This window comes from Phodopus roborovskii, unplaced genomic scaffold (genome assembly GCF_943737965.1).
Source record: "Phodopus roborovskii unplaced genomic scaffold, PHOROB, whole genome shotgun sequence".
Classification (NCBI taxonomy): Eukaryota; Metazoa; Chordata; class Mammalia; order Rodentia; family Cricetidae; genus Phodopus; species Phodopus roborovskii.
The window spans coordinates 43251196-43271257 of record NW_026126517.1 but is presented as its reverse complement, the minus strand read 5'-3'; the positions used below and the strand labels follow the sequence as shown (position 1 = coordinate 43271257).

Genomic DNA, 20062 nt, shown 5'->3' with positions numbered 1-20062 from the left:
ATGGAATACTGGATAGGGAGAAACTTGCCAGTGTGTGGAGGAGAAGAAAATAAGGAAAAGAAAGAGAGGCTAGAGGGGTAGAGAAAATAAAGCGGGAAGGAAGAAGAGGGGGGAAAAGAAATAACTAAAGAAAGTAAAGTCAATAAAGAAAAGAAAGGATAGAGGGAGGAATGAAGTGAGAGCGAAAGCAGACAAAGAGAATTAGAGGGGGAAGAGATATAGGAAGGAAAGAGAGAAGATCAAAGAAGGGACAAAGTCATGAAAGGGAGGAAGGGAGAAGAAAGCGATAAAGGGAGGGGAGGAACCAGTGAGGATTAGTAGTAGCCAAGAGGCAGAAACGGAGCCAGGACCAGACGCTCGATGCGCTCGTCGCTCACACGTAGGGACTCAACCGCACGGGTTGAAAGGCCCCGCCCCCTCCCCGCCTCTCTCGTCCTGCCCGCCGCGGGCCGGGCCTGCGCGAGCAGCGAAGCAGCCGGCTAGTGGCGGCAACATGTACCGGCTCCTGTCAAGTGTGACAGCTCGGGCTGCGGCCGCCACGGGCCCGGCCTGGAGCGGAGGACGGCGCGGGGCGCACGGGCGACCCGGCCTGCCTGTGATGAGCCTTGGCTGGGCCGGGGGCCTGGGGCTCGGGCTGGGGCTGGCTCTCGGGGCGAAGCTGGTGGTGGGACTGCGGGGCGCCGTCTCCACTCAGTCCCCCGCAGACCCCGAGGCTGCGGGCGCTGAGCTTCTGCACGAGCAGACCCTGGGTCCCGGGAGTCCGCACACGCCTGCGTCGCCCGCAGCCAGGGGCTTCTCCAGAGCCATCCAGAGCAGCCGCGATCTGCTGCATCGGATCAAGGTGCGGGCCCAGCGGACGCCTGGGCGGCGGCTTCCGAGAAAGACTTCCCGTTTCCCGACCGCCGGGCCGCGGGTTGACGCTCTCGGGATTGCTCAAGTCGCAGCTGAGGTCACCGGTCACGGAGGGGACCGCCCCTTCCCCTCTAAAGAGCTAACCCTGAGTACCCCTCGCGGGCCACTGCTAGCTGAGCAGAACCCTTGCTCCGGTGGGCGGGGCCTGAGAGTGGGCGGGGTCTGAGAGGGCGGGGTCAGAAAGCGCCTCCCTGTGTACAGATAGATAAGATACCTTGTACTTTAAAAATACCTAGATCTTTCTTCTTTTCCTCTTAGGATGAGGTTGGTGCCCCCGGCATAGTGATTGGAGTTTCTGTAGATGGAAAAGAAGTCTGGTCAGAAGGTGGGTTGAGCAAGTATTCTTTAGTGACTCATTTTGTAATTTGGTGAAATAAAATACTGATATCTTATTGGTTGGAGTTGCAAAAAGTGGCACATACTGTAGAGACAATGTATCTGAGGAATAATCAGGCCGTTTTATTTTTTACTGCCAAGTTTAAAATGTAACTAACCGGGCTAGGAGTGTAGCTCAGTGGAAATTACACCTTAATGTGTAAAGCCTAGCTTCAAACCCAAAAGTAAGTAAATAATTAAAATGTGACTCAAGTAAATGGAAGTGTTCAAAATGGCTTGTTTCTTCTGTTAGGTTACTCTTAAGAGTGGATTTATTGGCCTGAGAATGTAATGTAGAACAAACCATTAAATATCCACCATGACATATAGCCCTTGTAGATAGCCTGATGACTAAATAAAACTTAAGTTTCTATATAATTGTATTCTTTAATTCAGTACGTTTTTATCCCCGTTTCTGTAAAAGGCACTATACTAAGTACTAGGGACACACAATATCACCTGTCCTTAATGAGTTATAATCTTTTAGTATTTTTAATAGTCAGAAGTACTAGCTGTTGTTTTGTTTTTATCAACAAAATCTTGAAGTGGTTCAGGATGTAGTACAGTTGGTAGAGAGCTCTCAGTGTGATCCCTTGTAGCACATAAATTAAAGTGGTGTGGTCCATTGCTCAGAAGTGGAAGCTGTAGTATCAGAAGTTCAAGGTCACATAGTTTGTTCTAGACCAATCTGAGTCATGTAAGACCCTGGTCCCCACTCCAACCCCCAAAGTTAGAAGCTTTGAGACAGACATTTCTATTTGTTTTTGATAAGTTTATTAAAGCACTGTTTTGTAATATAACTTCACTGATGCAGACAAATTGTTCCAGTTCATCACCTTAGTTTTTAGTAAATGATATTTCAGACATTATTTAAAGAAAGGCCTAGTTTTAGAAGACATTGCTAGCAGCAGTGGGGTTTTGAAAAATTATACTTCCCCTGAGTATATGTGTATTCTAATAAACATAACTAATTGGTAAAAAAAAAACTTGTGATAAAAAATTTAATAAGCCAGGCATGGTAACATGTGCCTATAACCCTAGCACCAAAATGCTGAGTCAGGAGATCACCTTGAGTTTGAGGCCAACCTGGGGTATAGACAGCAAGATCTTGACTCAAAAAATGTAATGAGCAGGGCTAGAGAGATGACTTGGTGGTTTAAAAACATTTGCTATTCCTGCAGAGCTCCCAGATTAGGTTCCCACATGGTGGCTCATAACTGTCTGTAACTCCAGTTCCAAGGGATCTGACACTCACATCTAGTAAGATGTATGCATATACATCTTACATGTATGAGTGTTTTGCCTGCATGTATGTCTGCACCATGTGCATGTTTGGTGTCCAAAAAGTCCAAACTTGAAAATGAGTTCAATCCTAGGGACCCATAGGGTGGAAAGAGAGAACCAACTCTTGCAAGTTGTACACACACACTATGGAAGATTGGGAAGTGAGAGAGTGAAAAAATAAAAGTAATAAAAACAATTTAATTAAAAAAAAAAAGAACTTAGCCAGACATTGGTGGTGCATGGGAGACAGAGGCAGGCAGATCTCTGTGAGTTTGAGGCCAGCCTGGTCCATAAAGCTAGTTCCAGGACAGGCTCCAAAGCCATAAAAAAAAAAAATTAGTAAGTGCCATCTTGCCATCTTTATAAGTAGGAGCTTTATACAATTATTATCATTTACCACTTTATTTTTTCAGACTTCAGTTTTTACGTTTCTTACATCTAATTGCACACTTTCACCCTGTACATAAGATGAAGCCAAACTTTTTCCTAGGAGAAACTTTAAAAAATTAACAGTATATTGTTTTTCCCCTGGTTCAGCTGGATTTGGTAGGTGGTAGGGTTAGGGAATGTTTTAAATTCATTTTGTGGCTGGCTATTTTAAAGAATTCAGGGAAAATACTCAAAAATGGAGAAGACTACAATATGAAGAATTATAAAGAATGGTGATGTTTACTTTAAAAATGTAAATTATTTAAAATGTGGAGTAGCAAACATGATGATATAAATCTGGCTTCAACATCTGTCACCCCTTTTGGTACCAAAACCTATAGAATAAAAATCTCTCTCTCTCTCTCTCTCTCTATATATATATATATATATATATATATATATATATATATATATCCCCACTGGTATGTTATGTTACACAGTTTATACTGGAATTATATTTTAAATATTTAACAGAATTCTTTTGTTTCATAGATTTCTTTTTCAGTATAGATATATAGAGGGGGGAGAGAGAAAGGAGAATATATATATGGTATTTATTAGAATAACTTACAGATTATGATCCAACTACTCCAGCAATGGCTGAGTATGAATGGAAAGTCCAGTAGTTGCTCAGTCCACAAGCCTGATGTCTCAGCTGGTCTTCAGTATATGCTGGGATCCCAAAGAAGCAGGCACCAGTGCCAGTGAAGGAATGGACTTGCTAACAAGGTGAGGGCAAGCAGACAGAGAGAGAAAGCTTCCTTCTTCCATGTCCTTATGTAGGTTCCCAGCAGAAGGCTTGGCCCAGATTAGACCTGGAGTAAAGGTGTTTCTTCCTGCCTCAACGATCTGGATTAGAATGTAGATCTCTCCATGTCAAATTAAACAGAAACCCCTAACAAGTGTGCCCTCTAATTGGGGGGGGGGTTTAGTTAATTCCAGATGTAGTCAAGTTGACAACTAAGACTAACCATCACAATACCTGTAATCCCAGATGGAGGCAGGAGTATCTTGAATACAATGCTAACCTGGGCTATGTAGCAAGACCCTGTCTGAAAAACACAAAAAGAAGGATAATCATCATATTGTTAAGATAAGAACAATTAATAATATCTGAGCATATCTGATGGGAAATTATTGGGTGCCAGGTAAAATTCCAGTTCATCTATAAACTTAAATCATTAGGCTTCCTATTGTCAGTATCAGCAAGACTCTCATCACTCCAAGTCCAGTTTAAATATCTCATAAAAGCGATACACAGCATGTTTAAATTAATGCAATTTCAGTGTCTGACTTATCGCACTTTATTTCCCTTGAAGGTTTAGGCTACGCAGATGTGGAGAACCGGGTACCCTGCAAACCAGAAACAGTTATGAGAATTGCAAGCATCAGCAAGAGTCTTACCATGGTGGCTCTGGCCAAACTGTGGGAAGCAGGGAAACTGGATCTGGACCTACCAGTGCAACACTATGTTCCCGAGTTCCCAGAAAAAGAATACGAGGGTGAAAAGGTAGTGACTCCCCCAGTTCATTCTCCCACCGGTATGTCTCGTAGTTTATACTGGAATTATACTTTAAATATCTAATAGAATTCTTTGGTTTCTGTTTTTGTTTCATAGATTTCGTTTTCAATGTAGATGATTCTCTATTGACTACATTCCTGTAACTTAGAGCAAGGGTCAGTGCATGTCAGTTTCCCAGCAGCAGCTCTGCAAGGAGACTGTTAAGTCTTCCGCTCCAAGGCTGTTGGCTTGTTATTTGCAGGTTAACACTGTTGTTGAATTTTTTTATTTTTTTCAGTTTTGATTTTTTGGGACAGGGTTTCTCTGTGTAACAGCCCTGGCTGTCCTGGAACTCACTTTGTAAAACAAGCTGACCTCAGTCTCACAGAGATCCACCAGCCTCTGCCTCCTGAGTGCTGGGTTTAAAGATGAGTACCACCATGCCCAGCTGTAATTGACTTTTTATGGTGTTTTTTTTTTTTTTTCCTTTAGGTGTCTGTCACAACAAGATTATTGATTTCCCATTTAAGTGGAATTCGTCACTATGAAAAGGATATGAAAAAAGTGAAAGAAGAGAAAGCTTATAAAGCTATGAAGATGACAAAAGAGTTAATGCCATCTGACCAAGAGAAAGAAGTGAAAGAAAAGGAAGGCAAAAGTCAGGAAAAGAGTGACTCCCCTAAATCGAAAGCTGAGCAGGAAAATGAAGCCAGATGCCGGCACTCAAAGCCAGGCAAGAAAAAGAATGATTTTGATCAAGGCGAATTATATTTGAAAGAAAAATTTGAAAATTCAATTGAATCCCTAAGATTATTTAAAAATGATCCTTTATTCTTTAAACCTGGTGAGTGCTAACTCCCTCTCCTAACAAACTTGTTGTTGAAGTGTTCTTTCTTCAGAAAACTCAAAATGACACCATCCTAACTGTTGTCAGTAAGGTTAATGATTGTAGTGAGCCAGAGTAGTGCCTGTGGGTTTTTTTTTTTTGTGTGTGTGTGTGTGTGTGTGTGTGTGTGTGTGTGTGTGTGTGTTAGAGGCCAGGCCAGAGGATAACCTTGGATATCATTCCTCAGGAAGAGTTCACCTTGGTTTACATCTTATCTATCTATCTATCTATCTATCTATCTATCTATCTATCTATCTATCTATCTATCTATCTATCTATCCATTGCTATGTGTGTGGAGGAATCAGTTCTCATTCCTCCATGTGGGTCTCAGGGATTGAACTTAGGGCATCAGTCTTGGCAGAAGATACCTTTCCCTGTCCAGCCATCTTGCCAGCCCCACCTTATTTTTGAGACCCATTCTCATTGGCTGGAGCACACCAATCAGTCTAGGCTGCCTGGCCCTGGCCAACCCCAGCCTGTCTGCCTTCCTAGAGCTAGGATTGCAAGTACATCATGACTTTTTTTTTTATGTGGGTCCTGGGGATTGAACTGAGGTCTTCCTACTTGCTTTACAAGCTCTTTCCCAATTGAGCTATCTCCTCTAACAGCCAGGCAGGTAGCTGTTTAGCTTTAGTGTCATGGAAGGCTGTTCAGTCATAGAAAATGCTCAGGACCAAGATGCACAGTTCACAGGCACTGTGGTGAGTGTTGGAACAAAACCTGGTTGCAGGTGGAGAGGCAAAGGTGTTGCTGCTGCACTTGTATAAGATTAGCATGTAAAGTGCTCAGCAGCCTTATTTTATACCTTCGTTCCTTAAGAAGATAGTGTTCATCAGCTCACATTTACTTCCCTAAAACCTGAACTATAAAATAATTGTTTTTTCTTTGAGACAGTGTCTCACTGTGCAGCTCAGGCTGGCCTCAGATGTGGTTCCCCCTGCCTCAGTTTCCCAAGTGCTAAGATTACAGGTGTTTAGCACCATGTTTGGCTTTATCTTTATTTTTTATATCATCTTTCTTAAATTTACCATAGATTGATATACTACTTTCAGTTTGAAAGTCATTTTATGGGACTGGAGAGATGGCTCAAAGGTTAAGTGTAAGCATGTATTGCTTTCACAGAGAACCTGACAGTTCCCAGCACCCATATAGCCACCCATAACTCCAGCTCCATCCTGGGACTCTCATGCACTCTTCAGGCCTGGGATGTCAACTACCCTCATTAGGCACTCAATTTCCCCATGCACATAATCTTTTTAAATATATAAATAAAAGTACTTACTATGAATCAACATTTCATGTAAATATAACTAAGAAGGTCAATGAAATAAGGATTTTGTGTTTAAAAATAAAGTTTCAACCCATTTTTAGTATGGATCATAAAATCTTAAGAAATTAAAATCTAAAATGAACCATATGGGTGTGTGTGTGTGTGTATACATACATACATACATACATATATATAATTAAACATGTATTTGAAATGAATCTTTTTATATTTATATATGTGTTATTAAAATAAGTCTTAACTGGGCAGTGATGGTGCATATCTTTAATCCCAGCACTCAAGAGGCAGAGGCAGGCAGTTCTAAATAAATAAGTAAACTCAACCTGGCATTGGTGGCACATGCCTTTAATCCTAACACTCAGGAGGCAGAGGCCGACAGATCTCTGTGAATTCAAGGATCTCTGTGAATTCAAGGCCAGCCTGGTCTACAGAGCTAGTTCCAGGACAGGCTCCAAAGCAATACAGAGAAACCCTGTGTCTAAATAAATAAATAAATAAACAAACAAACTCACATGCCTACTTATATTTTAAACAGTAGGATATGTTGAAGAGAACACATTTATTTGATTAAGGGCTATCTAGATGTGTGGTGCAATGGTTAAGCACTGGCCTACCATGTATGATGAGGTCTGTGTTGCTATGCAGATGTTCTGTAAAGCTTTTTCAAGGGCAAACCTAAATTTAAGGGCAACCTATGACTCAGTTCATCCTCCCCTTGGCATTCAAAATTTCTGGGCAATCTAATAGCCAGAAGGGAAATGCCTTCAGGTGTCCTTTTTGGAGAAGTAGTTCTGAGCCCTAATGACCTCTAAAGCTCTAGTTAAGGGCTGACACCCCCCCACCAGAGACCCAACAACTCCACTCTGCCTTTTAAATATACCAAACTGTAAAATAAAGTTGTTCTGCCTTTTATCTGTAAAAAGAAAGTCAAGAGTATGCACATCTCTGCATATATCACTGCTCTTCTTTCTGGGAACTCCAGGTTTTAGCTTGTGCTGTGCTGGCAGTTTGTCTGGGGTTCAATCCTAGCACTTTCCATTTACCACAAAAAGACAGTGGGGAAATCAAATTTGCTTTTCTTCCACCTTTCTATTTGATTGCTAGTTTGAAGGATTTTGTTTTGTTTTGAGGTGGGATATATTTGCTTATTTCATTTTCAGATAAAAGAGCAGATTCATACAACTTTGCAGTGCCTGTTATTGATCATTATGTCACTCTTGTGTCCTGGAGCAAGCCTGATTAAACATGGACATTACAAAGTTAACTCAATGTGTTGGCTTATCATCCGTAACCTATTTTTAGATGTTGAAACACAATATTATAGCTTTAAAAGTATGACTGTTTTTAGTGGGAATATATTTTGCATGTGTTTAAATAATAATCAAGCATTTCTTCCCTTCTCCCCATGCAATGATGTCTCAAGGTAGTCAGTTTTTGTATTCAACATTTGGCTATACTCTGCTGGCAGCCATAGTGGAAAGAGCTTCAGGATATAAATATTTGGACTATATGCAGAAGATTTTCCATGACTTGGACATGCTGACAACTGTACAGGAAGAAAACGAGCCAGTGATTTATAACAGAGCAAGGTAAAGTGACATCTTAACATTGTGCTGTCAATGTAAAACACAGACCATCCTTGTTTCCATTTCAACATCAGCTTGTCACATGCTTGGAGCTTTTCTGCATGCTTGTTTTTCATGAGTAAAGTGAACGAAATAAATGTTTGTGGTACCCCAAGATCCTTAGTAAATCAAGCAAGGTGTCTCACACCTGTAATCCCAGCACCAAGAGGATGAGGCACAGGGATTACTTTGAGTTCAAGACCAATCTAGACTTCACAGTGAGTGCCAAGCTAGTATAAGACTATCACAAAGGGGAGGGGCAGCACGACAACAATAAAGTAGCAGTTAAGATTTAAGCCTCTGAGTAATTAAGCCAAAATTCTACTTATTATGTACTTAGACAACTTGGTCTTTAAACATCTTTTCTTATTTTTAATGTGTTTACCTCTTACTTTTCAATAATTAAAGTTTATTTTGAAGTAATTCATACTTAGAAAAAGTTGCAATAGTATGAAAAATTCACATAGACCTGTCACCCAGAGTCCCCAAATGTTATCGTTAATGGCATATTTATATTATCTTATTGTATTATGGTGTTTCCTGAACTATTTGGAAACAAGCTGCAGACATGGTATTCATTACTCATGAATGCTTAAATGTGCATCCTCTAAAAATGAGAACATTCGTGCAGTGGTTTAATCAAATCTGCAGACTTCATTTTCATTTTGCCATTTCTATGGGTTTCTGGGGATTTGAACTCAGGATTTGAAAGATAACTTAGGGAAGTATAACCAACTAAAAGTTTTAATCATAATTTTTGCTAGAAACTTGTAACTGGTTTTGGCAGAGAATTTTGAGGTGAGGCCAGCAACTAATATGAGTTTTCCAGTTGTGGTTTTTGTTTTATTAGTTAATATTTGATGTGATAGAAAGGTAATGCGTTGAACAATTCACCTATTAATTTTTCCTTGCATGTTTCCAGTAATATGCTTCAAAGGGTCGTTTTGTCAGATGAAATGCTGATACATTAGTTTTGTTCAATCTTACATTGTTTTGGCTCAATTACCATTTTAAGTTGCCACCTTATTTTAAAGGATTAAGTATGCATTACAAATCAGTCTGTGGCCTAAAAGACACTGAAGAAATTAGGTTAGCAGCAAGTAATGAATTTTAATTCTTTGAAAAAGCCTGTAGCTCTTGAGCACTTGAGACTCTCACTGTTTGGGATCATATCGTCTGAGTGTTATCTATAGGTCTAGCATTACACTCTACTGGGAATGTAAGAAGAGGACAAATGCAAATCAAAAGAAAGACTCTTTTGGGATTTTTTTTTTTTTTTTTTTTTTTTTTTTTTTGAGTCAGGGTTTTTCTGTGTAGCTTTGGAGGCTGTCCTGGAACTTGCTCTGTAAACCAGGCTGGCCTCGAACTCACAGAGATCTGCCTGCCTCTGCTTCCCAACTGCTGGGATTAAAAGTGTGTGCCACTGACGCCCAGTGAAAGAAAGCTAACATCATACTTTTGAGCTTATTGTGAATTAGATCTAATATTTGAAAATGAGTAAGTCTGTATGTGAGGGGCAGAAGGACATTGTGTGTACCGGCTGAGCTTTGCTTTTAAAATTTATCTCTCTTTCTCTCTCATGTGGTGTGTGTGTGTGTGTGTGTGTGTAAGCCCATGAGTGTGCATTCAGAAGCTAGGGAGTTAGGTATCTTTCTCCATCTGTCTTTACCTTACTCTCTTGAGATGGGTTCTCTTACTGAACCTTGGCTAGACTACCTGCAAACTCCTGGGGTCTACCTGTCTCTGGCCCCAGCACTGAAGTTCCAGGCATGTGTAGGCATATTTGACTTTTATGTGGGTGGTGAGGATTCTAACTCAGGTCCTTATGCTTGCATAGCAAGCACTCTTACCCACTTACCCACTGACTATCTCCTTAGCCCAAGCCTTCTTATCTGGAAGCCAAAGCTCTGTAATAGTACAGATTATTGATCAGCTATCATTTGCTATTTCATAACTTGCAAAAAATCAAAAGACAGCATGTGATGGTAAGTTAGTCTCATATTAGCTCTCATTCTTTGAAAAGCTACAGTGAATATTCTTTAGTGGAAGAAAGGGTCCTATCAATTCAAAGGTTTGCTTATTTGGCTTTTAGAAAAGATTTATTTATAAAAATTATGTATGTATATATGATTGAGTGTATGTTTGTTCATGTGAGTCAGGTGCCAGTGGAGGCCACAGAAGGCTGCAGATCCCTAGAGCTAGATATTTAGGAACTTCCAGACATAAGTGATAGCAACTGAACTCTGGTCCTCTGCAAGAACAATGTGTGCTCTTAACTTCCCAGCCATGATTTGCTTAGATTTTAGTAGGACCTTAATGATTCCATCTGAAAGTGGTAGTTGATTCATTTTAGTTATAAGTATTGCTGATAAAATAAGGCACAAGGGCTGAGGATGTAGCTCAGTTACTAGAGCGCTTGCCTAGCATGCAAGAAGCCCCAGGTGTATGTGCCTCCTTAGCTCTTCATAAAACCAGACACAGTTGCACCGCCTTACCCAGCATACGTTGGCTACAGAGCAAGTTTGAGAACAGCCTTGGCCACTAAAGACTTTGTTGAAAACAAACACAAAATAAGACACTAAAAAATATTGCCTCTACTTTATTTTGATTTGATACAGTATTTCTTTAGGTCTTTAAACTTAACTGTGATCCTTTTTTGGTGTTTTGGGTTTTTGTTGTTGTTTGTTTGTTTGTTTTGAGATAGTCTCTCTCTATGTAGCTCTGACTGTTCCAGAACTGGCTATGTAGACCAGGTTTGACTTCTACTCACAGAGATCCTCTGCCTCCTGATTGCTGGGACTACAGGGGTGTGTCACCACACCTGTCATTCCTTATAATTTTTTTTAAAGATTAAAGACACTAGATTTTTTAGGGCTGTTCATGGAGTAAAAGTAATCTTTTCAAAAAATAGTGTCCAGGCCTGGAGTAGTGGCATACACCTTTAATCAAAGCATTAGAGAGGCAGAGGCAGGAAGATCTCTGTGAGATCAAGGAGTTCCAGGACAGCCAGAGCTACATAGTGAGACCCTGTCTCCAAAACAAACAACAATGAACTCACAAAAATATGTATCCAGAAAAATTTAACTAAAATTAGTAATCACATTTCTTCCTATTAGTTTTCTATACTGTCTTAGAAAATGAGATGTTTACAGCTTTGTTAGTCTACTGGCTGTTGTCATAATCACACTTGTTATAATCATGTTTGTTGTAATACCTTGGCCAATGCTCTTTAGAGTTATTGAAGAATAGTTGTCTCTTTTGGCACTTTTTAGTGTGTATGTGCATGTGTTTAATGTATCACCATTGAGACAGAGCATGATACACAACTGCACTTGGTAAAGTTGAGACAAAAGGACAAAGAGAGGTCAGCCTAGTACAAGTTGTATGCTAGCCTAGGCTATAGCAAGACCCTATCAAACAGAAAAACAAAATAGTGAAACCTGTTTAAAGTATTTCCCCTAGTATCTTATACCTCAAAATATTAATTTATTTTTGGTCAGAACTGTAGCCTAAAGCCAGTTTGCTATAAGGGAGAGGTGGAGTTTATGCCTGGCTGATTCCATTATTATCCTGAATAAAACTGAGCTTTCCTAGATGCAAGAATAGGAATGGGGCAGGGGGCTCACGGTGGAGAGATTGCTCAGCAGTTAAGAGCACTGGCTGCTCTTCCAGAGGTCCTGAGTTCAATCCCCAGCAACCACACGGTGGCTCACAACCATCCATAGTGAGATCTGGCACCTTCTTCTGGCATACAGGCATATATGCAGGCAGACCACTGTATACATAATAAACAAATTCTCAAAATAAAAAGAATAGAAACAATGATTCTGTATAGGTAATATACAATGTTAAGTCTGTAGAGCAGAATATACTGTCTGTATAGTAAATAAGTCTAAGCTAACATCCACAGAGCAGACTGCATGATTTTTGCCTTGAAAGGAACTTGGTTTGTTGGTGTGTAAATCCTTAAGTCAATCCATTACTTTATTAAGTCTCATTAATATTTTCTGTTTGCATATTATTTGCAGTAAAAATCTTGTTTTGGGGCTGGGTAAGCTCAGTGTTAGAGCGTAGTGCTGTATGAAACAAAGGAGGACCTTCTGGCTTCCTAAATTGATGGATTAAAACAAAACAAAGGAGTCCTGTGGACTGTTACACTTGATAGTTATTATAGGTATGGCTTCACTTTTCTTTTTGTTTCCTGGTGTCTTTTAGAACTAAGCATTGTTTTTGGTTTAAGCTCTTTCATGCCTCCAGCTAACAGACTAGCAGGCTCAGTTTAAATGTAGGTGTTCTGGTTTTATTTTTGTTTTTATTAGTATTTTCACCATGACCCAGGGCCCCCTTCCATTACTCAGATACTGTGACAGAGGAGATGCAGGGTAGAGCCAGGTCAGCTCTTCCCAGAAATATGTCTTCTGCTTGGAAGTCATCCCAGGCTAAGACTCAGGATGTGGCATGTACACATGCTGCTGCCTCTTGCACAGAGACATTGCCTCTTTTGTGGTTTTATTGTATCATGAAGCATTGAAACATCTGAACAAATCAATATCTGGGTGGCGAGGCAGCTGCTTTCTCCTTCCCTTCTTTGGCTTACTAGAGCAACTTGTCAGTAGATTAAAAAACAAAATAAAACACAAACTGAAAATCTTTTGCATTACTTAAGTCATTCCAAGACATGCGCTGGTACAACACAAACTTCTCCTGTTAGATGCAACTAGTCTAGGATCCAAACATCTTGCACAACGCTGTGGAGACAGAAGAGCACTGCACCCACTCCCACCTCGGCCCTGCTCATTTGTGTATGATATTTGGAGCATCTGGAGGAGAGAGATAGTATTGGGAAGAGGAGGGAGGAGGAAACAGTGTGAGTATCCAGCCACGTGGAGGTCATCGGAAGTTGTGCAAGGCAAGCCTGAACATGTCATTGGTGCAAACCCAAGCATCGTTGATGTTCTTTAATAGAAACATCTGGTGGAAACCCATAATGGGATCTTCATCAGCCTTGAGCTGATCTTCATCAGCTGGCCTACAACCATGCTGATGATACAGCTATCTGGTGTAGGCTGATGGTCCTGCACCATGATACTAGGCTGGATTTTCTGGAAGGGAAGGCTCTGCAAGAGAAAGAACGGAGGGTAGGAGACAACTTCTCCATAATGGCAGCTTTCCCCTGGAACTGTTGTCCTTCCCACGTAAGGCATGATGCATCAATGTAAATTGCACTTAGTTGGGTTCTGTTATTATCAAATAACTGGTAGTAATGCTGAATAAAGCTGGATCCAATCTGCTCCCAAATTAGCTTGTCCCCATCCTGAAGAGTTACCCACCTCACCAAGACCTGTAGGACTGGCATGATGGTGGCAGTGGCAGCGGCAACCCAGTGTGTCTGCAACCGAATGCCACCACCCCCACCGCTGCCTTGGTTCTGGCTTGGGAAGGGGCTGTCAAGAGGGGCAGTATTGTAGTTCCTCCTCCTCCTCTGAGACAGGTTTTCTCTATGTAACAGCCCTGGCTGTCCTGGTTTCACTCTGTAGACCAGACTGGCCTCGAACTCAGAGATCTGCCTGCTTCTGCTTTCCAAGTGCTAGGATCAAAGGCATGCACCACCATTGCCTGGCAAGTCTTGTAGTTCTTGATTTCAGTTTCCTGCCCTCAGCCATGGTGCTGACTCCTAAAGCCACCCAGTAAGAGCTCAGTGTAACCTTTAGCAAAGATGGCAATGTTAGACAGGATGCTTCATTTGAAGTGTTAATGCCATGCTAAGTGAGTTTGCTATTTGTAGTTGATTCTGTGCTGCACCATGTTCTGTTTTGCTATGCCAGAGATGAAAGCCAGGGCCTCACCCATGCTACGCAAGAGCATTGCCACAGAGCTACACCCCCAGATCCTTATCATATGCATTTTTAAATTTAGCTGGTTTCTAAGCCTCTTATATGAATTAAAAAAAGAAATAATACATACATACTTTGAAAACATTTGAATTCCTAAGTTTTTACTGTACATGTTTGTAGTTATATAATGCTTCTCTTTTGCAAACGGGAGAATTCCAAGTAAGTAGAGGCTGATTGTCATCTGGCTTCACTCCAGTTACTCAGTTACAATGTAGTACCAGCAATTTTCAAGAATTTGTGTTCCATTTTTAAAGAAGAAAGTTCCTAAGAATTTTAAATAGTTCTATTTACCATTTTACTGAACAAAATTATTTCTACAAAAAGCTAATTTGTTTCTGTCCATGTCCAAAGGGATTGAGAGACTCAAGTCTAGAATCTGCCTATATAAGTTTAGATTTCTAAATTAAATTAAAGACTGCAGTTCTCTGTAATTTTACACTTAAAGGAAGAATGATGGCTCCTAATGTCCAACCTTCATAAGTGTTTTCAAATGCTTTAGTGTAGCATAAATTCTAATTGTTCTTAGTAATAAAAACTCAGAGTCAGCTATTGAGGTGAAAAGCTAAAGAATCAGAGAAACAGAGCAGCCTACCACTACAGTTTTTACCTCGACGAAATCTCAAAATCTCAGACCGAAAAGGGGTCATCCTGTCCTCAAGACTGCATCCTCAGACTGACTGATCCTCAGACTGCATCCATCTCTAAGAATCCTCAACTGCTGTGCCTTGTATTCTTTCCTGCCCAGTCATATCCCTTCCTATCTCCTCCTCCTTAGTGCTTGGATTAAAGGCATGAGCCACTACCACTTGGCTGTTTCTCTTTTAGACTGGATCAATTTCATGTAGCCCAGGGTGGCCTTGAACTAACAGAGATCCTTCGGCTTCTGTCTTCTGAATGCTGGGATTAAAGGTGTGTGCTATCACTGTCTGACCTCTGGCTAACTGGTGTGACTAGCTCTGCACTCAGATCTTTAGGCAAGCTTTGTTAGATCACAAAAAAAATCACACTTCCCACCTTTTGTCTAAAATAAAAAATATTGTAACTAACATAAGAGAAACTATATATAAGTACAAAAATTATATACAATATATAGGCAACAAATACATCAACAATGTCTAGTCCATTTGCATTTGACAAATTCAGAGATAATACTCCATTATCTAACCTATCTTAGTTGAATTCAAAATTGTACCCAACTTACTGTGAAAAGGAAATTATACAGAAATTAGCACAAAAATTAGTAACTCAGGTTTACAAGCTTAGAGTTATCATTGTTATTTGAATCATACTGAAAGCTTATGGTTAGTTTATACTTGTATGTATGATTACTACATTGCAGTGCAATCTGCCTCATTTGTACACATTCTTATTCATTGTCATATATAAAGTCAGTCATAATAGACTACCACATTTTTAATGACCATTCTTACTTTATTTTAGATTTTATGTTTACAATAAAAAGAAACGTCTTGTCAACACTCCTTACGTGGATAACTCCTATAAATGGGCTGGTGGTGGATTTCTGTCTACTGTGGGTGACCTTCTGAAGTTTGGGAATGCAATGCTGTATGGTTACCAACTCGGGCTGTTTAAGAATTCAAATGAAAATCTCTTACCTGGATATCTGAAGCCAGAAACGATGGTGATGATGTGGACCCCAGTCCCTAATACAGAAATGTCCTGGGATAAAGAGGGCAAGTATGCAATGGCATGGGGCGTTGTAGAAAAGAAGCAAACCTATGGTTCCTGCAGGAAGCAGCGGCACTATGCCTCACACACTGGAGGTGCAGTGGGTGCCAGCAGTGTCCTGCTGGTCCTTCCTGAAGAACTGGACCCAGAGGCCACAAATAACAAGACTCCCCCACGAGGAGTAATCGTCTCTATCATATGCAACATGCAGTCCGTTGGCCTCAACAGTACTGCATTGAAGATTGCCCTGGAATTTGATAAAGACAGAGCTGACTAATCCTAAATGAACCAGATCCACAGTGAGCCTTTTGTTCTTTGAAGTGTTGACGTTCCAAAATACATAAAATTTTAAGAATACATTTGTAACAGAGTACAGTTAAATGTGGAGAATTATGTACCTCTAATTGCTTAATTTTGTAACTGCCTTTTTATTGTACAATTAGTTCTCTATACTCAGGGAAATAACACTTGTTTCTACTTTTTGAAAAAAAAGTGTTAACTCTTGAAATAAAATATTCTGATAAAATGCAGCACTTTTTAGTCTGTAGGATTTTTGTTTTTACTTTCTTTACAGTCTTGCTGTGTAGCATAGAGTGGCTTTGAACTTCAATCTTTCTGCTTTACCTCCCAAGTCCCTGCTAATAGGCATGAGTATATATTTTAACTAAGTGTGTTACACTCAGTTAGATATACTATCTGAATGTGTAATAGAGATCTCATGTAACAGAAGACCTTTTAATAACAGTAAAAACATTCATGAGAAATACATATGTATGATATATTCATGAACATATACATAGCAGATTAAAGGAAGCACGTATCCTCCCACCATTCCTGAGGCCCTGGAATTGAAGAGTAATGAAGTTAGGTGGGTCTGGGGCAGAGTCTGTAAAGAGGTTGCTGATAAGCCAGAACTCACCATGTCTGTTAGTTTACACCACTGTGACCAGATACCTGTCAGAAACAACAGAGGAAAATGAAGGTTTGCATCATCAGAGTTGCCATCCATCAGGGCAAGGAAGTCATGATGACAGAAGCAGGTAGGACAGCAGAGACAGCCCTGTATCATCACGTGACAAATGCTATTGGTCTAAGAATCACAGGTCAACCCTGCAGGTAGGCACTAGACAGCTTACTGTAATGTGGATGTTAAGAGTAAGGTTTTTCCTGCCAACCTGGGCCCAGAGCTGGCCAGCCCCAAATAACAGAGAGACACTGTATTAGGTATAATGCTATTGGCCTGTTACTTGTTTCTTATCAGCTAGCTCTGTCTTAATTATTAACCCATTTCTATTAATCTAAGTACTTCCACGTGGTCTCATCTTACCAGAGAGAGGGGGCCGGTGGTTCTGCTCTCTCTAGTCTCTCCATGTTGACTCTTCCCTACTCTTTCTCTACCTTATCTCCTATTCCGACCTATCTTGCTTTCCTATTGGCCAACAGTGCTTTATTCATTAACCAGTATGAGAAACATATTTACAGAATGACCTCTCCCATCATCTCCTCTTTTCTAAAATAAAAAGAAGGGTTTTAACCTTAGCATAGAAAAAGATCTCACACAACAGTTATCAAATAAGGATCACAGTTAACAATATTTAGTCCATTAACATTTAGCAAGATTTAAAGAAAATATTCTATCATCTAACCTATCTTTGTGAGTCTAAAGTCCTATATGTAACTTATCTTTAATCCTAACTAAGGAAAACTATATCCATAACTATCTGTCTTCAACTCCATCAAAGATCACAGAACAATATATAAACTCTAGGAATGACAGAGACATCTCACTACCTGGTTAGGCACCTGAAGTTCTTTGGTAATGTTCCATCTTCAGCCTATAGGCCATAGTGTGTCTGGCAGATTCTTCAGCAAAGCAGGAAAGTTTAAACTGTCTTCTTGTATTGGCAGTTTGTTAGTCACTTTTCTCTGTGTGTTGCAGACTGTCTGGCAGACTCTTCCATGAAGCAGGAACTCTGTAGCAATGTCCATCTTTAATCAGCAGTCACTTTTCTGTGGGTCCTGCATGTCCAGTTTATACAGCATCCAGACAAGAGCAGTATCTTGTCCAAATGGCTACTCTTGCCATATGGAGAGAGAGAAAGAGTAGGGAGGAATCATCATGTAGAGACTGGAGAGAACAGATAGGAGGGACAAGGAAACAAGGAGGAAAGAGGAAGTAGTAGGGAGGAGTCAGGATGGAGAGACGGGGAGAGCAGAGGCTGGCCCCTCTCCGGTAAGATGAGACCACATGGAAACACTTAGATTAATAGAAATGGGTTAATATTTAAGACAGAGCTAGCCGATAAGAAACTAGTAACTGGCCAACAGAATTATATCTAATACAGAGTCTCTGTGTGTTAACTGGGGCTGGTGCCTAGATGGGTCCGGGCCGGCAGGAAAAATCTACTTGTAACATGTGGACTTTGGGATATTTTGTTGCAATAGTCCTGGATTCTATATGCTAGAGATTATCTGTGTGAGCCAGTGGAGACGGGAAGACACAAGAGTTTTTATATACCTTATGAAAAAATTTTCCTGTATTTCTTAGCCCTACATCTATTTCTTCACTTTTTTCTTTATAACAGTAAATCACTATCTAAGCTGTGTGAATTATGGACAGCAGCAGTTCTTTTAAGCATGCCCAGGTCTCTCTGGCATGTAAAAGGTATATCCTGTGTTGTAAATTCACTGCTAAGGGTCCCTGAAGATTGCTGGCCTGCATTTCACCTGTCACGTAGTATCAGGAGTGGGAGATCTTGTCTCAAAAGGTGGAGAATGAACATAAGAGTGCATTGGACTGACTTCTGGCCTCCACAAGCACACTCACTTTTCACAGTACTGGTAAGTAAGTCTTCATACCTTAAGAAGGGATCTGTCTCTAACCCTTATTCAGAAAAAAGCACATTCCCGTTTTTGTTCTTTTTACTGAAACTTGTCAAGGGAGATAATTGGCTATACATTTTTATTTTATTGGTCTTGTATTAAACTGATCTTTTGTTAAAGTTAAAAAAAAAAAGGCACAAAAGATTTACAATACCCATATCCCCAATACCCAAAATTTAAAATGTGAACATGTCAAATTTTCTTCACTTAAAATGATACAGGAGAAAAACTGAAGACCCTTTTAGCTAACACCCAAAAGACCCACTCCTTTTGACTATCAGGGAACTATCAGGATTGGTATATATTCTTATTTCCTAGTTTGGCACTATATACGTAATACATAATTGCACTAAGGACACTGCTGGCTTACTGAAGGACCACGATGTTCTAGACACCAGCTAACACCAGTTGTGATAGACACCAGCATGACTGAAACCATGCTGGACACAACTCAGCTTCACTGCCAGTTAAAGCTGTGTAAGTGAAACTAGATGAGATCAGCAGAGGAACCAGCCAACTTACATAATCATGAGAAAAAAATAAATCGCCACTTAAGCTATTAAACTTGGGGTGGCTTGTTTTTTAGCAAACAGTCAACACAACTGTGCTTTTGTTTGCCAAAAAATAGGGACATTTGGAGGAAAATACTTTTATTTTGAATAGACCTAATTCCCCTTTTAGTTAAAAAACAAAACAAAAAACCCACAACTTTTATCAGAGCACTTATTTTGTGTAAGACACTATTTTGTGTATATCATGTCATTTATTCTCCAAAACTACTTACCTTCCCTACAAACCAATCACCACCAGAACTTGACTCAAACCTAGCTATATTTGACACTGGAGGCTATTTTGGCCCTTATCCTGTTTTCTCATATTAAAAAAACCATTCTAAAAATTGGCCAGTCCCCAAAAGTCATATTTTGTGAGGTACAACTTTAACATTCAGTTTAGTAAACCAAGTTACATGAAAATATAAACTGAGCCTGGAAATAAAGCTTAGTGATAGAGCTAACATGTCTATTACAGCTACAAAAATAATTACAGGTTTTCATTAGAAAATTTAACTGCAAACCAAGAATAATGTATCACTCAAAAATACAAAACGAAATAAAGGATACAGGGATAAAGCTGAGCGTCTTCCCAGCCCCAAGCCTAGAGAGCAGAGAAGTACTGGGCCTGTGTATGTTGGGAAAGTGCTCTACCACTGAGCTATAGGCTCAGCCCTAATTCTTTTCTAAGGTGAGGTTTTGGTACACAAGAAAACAGAAAGAGCTATAGCAGGAAATGAACCA

At 40.1% G+C, this 20062-nt stretch overlaps 1 protein-coding gene across 1 annotated transcript; it reads left to right on the top strand.

Moving 5' to 3' along the window:
- Positions 1–435: 435 nt before the first annotated feature.
- On the top strand, positions 436–16415 carry Lactb (lactamase beta). Its single transcript, XM_051197831.1, has 6 exons — positions 436–841; positions 1171–1237; positions 4320–4510; positions 4994–5345; positions 8100–8265; positions 15636–16415. Exons 1-6 carry the CDS (start codon positions 494–496, stop codon positions 16159–16161), a joined length of 1650 nt encoding a protein of 549 aa, XP_051053788.1. The 5' UTR covers positions 436–493; the 3' UTR covers positions 16162–16415.
- Positions 16416–20062: the final 3647 nt, after the last annotated feature.

Bases quoted from the DNA above. Each gene is read 5' to 3' on its own strand.
- Lactb (XM_051197831.1), top strand. From the start codon at position 494: ATGTACCGGCTCCTGTCAAGTGTGACAGCTCGGGCTGCGGCCGCCACG. The intron at 842-1,170 runs GTGCGGGCCCAG...TTTTCCTCTTAG, and splicing joins ATCTGCTGCATCGGATCAAG to GATGAGGTTGGTGCCCCCGG. The intron at 8,266-15,635 runs GTAAAGTGACAT...ACTTTATTTTAG, and splicing joins GTGATTTATAACAGAGCAAG to ATTTTATGTTTACAATAAAA.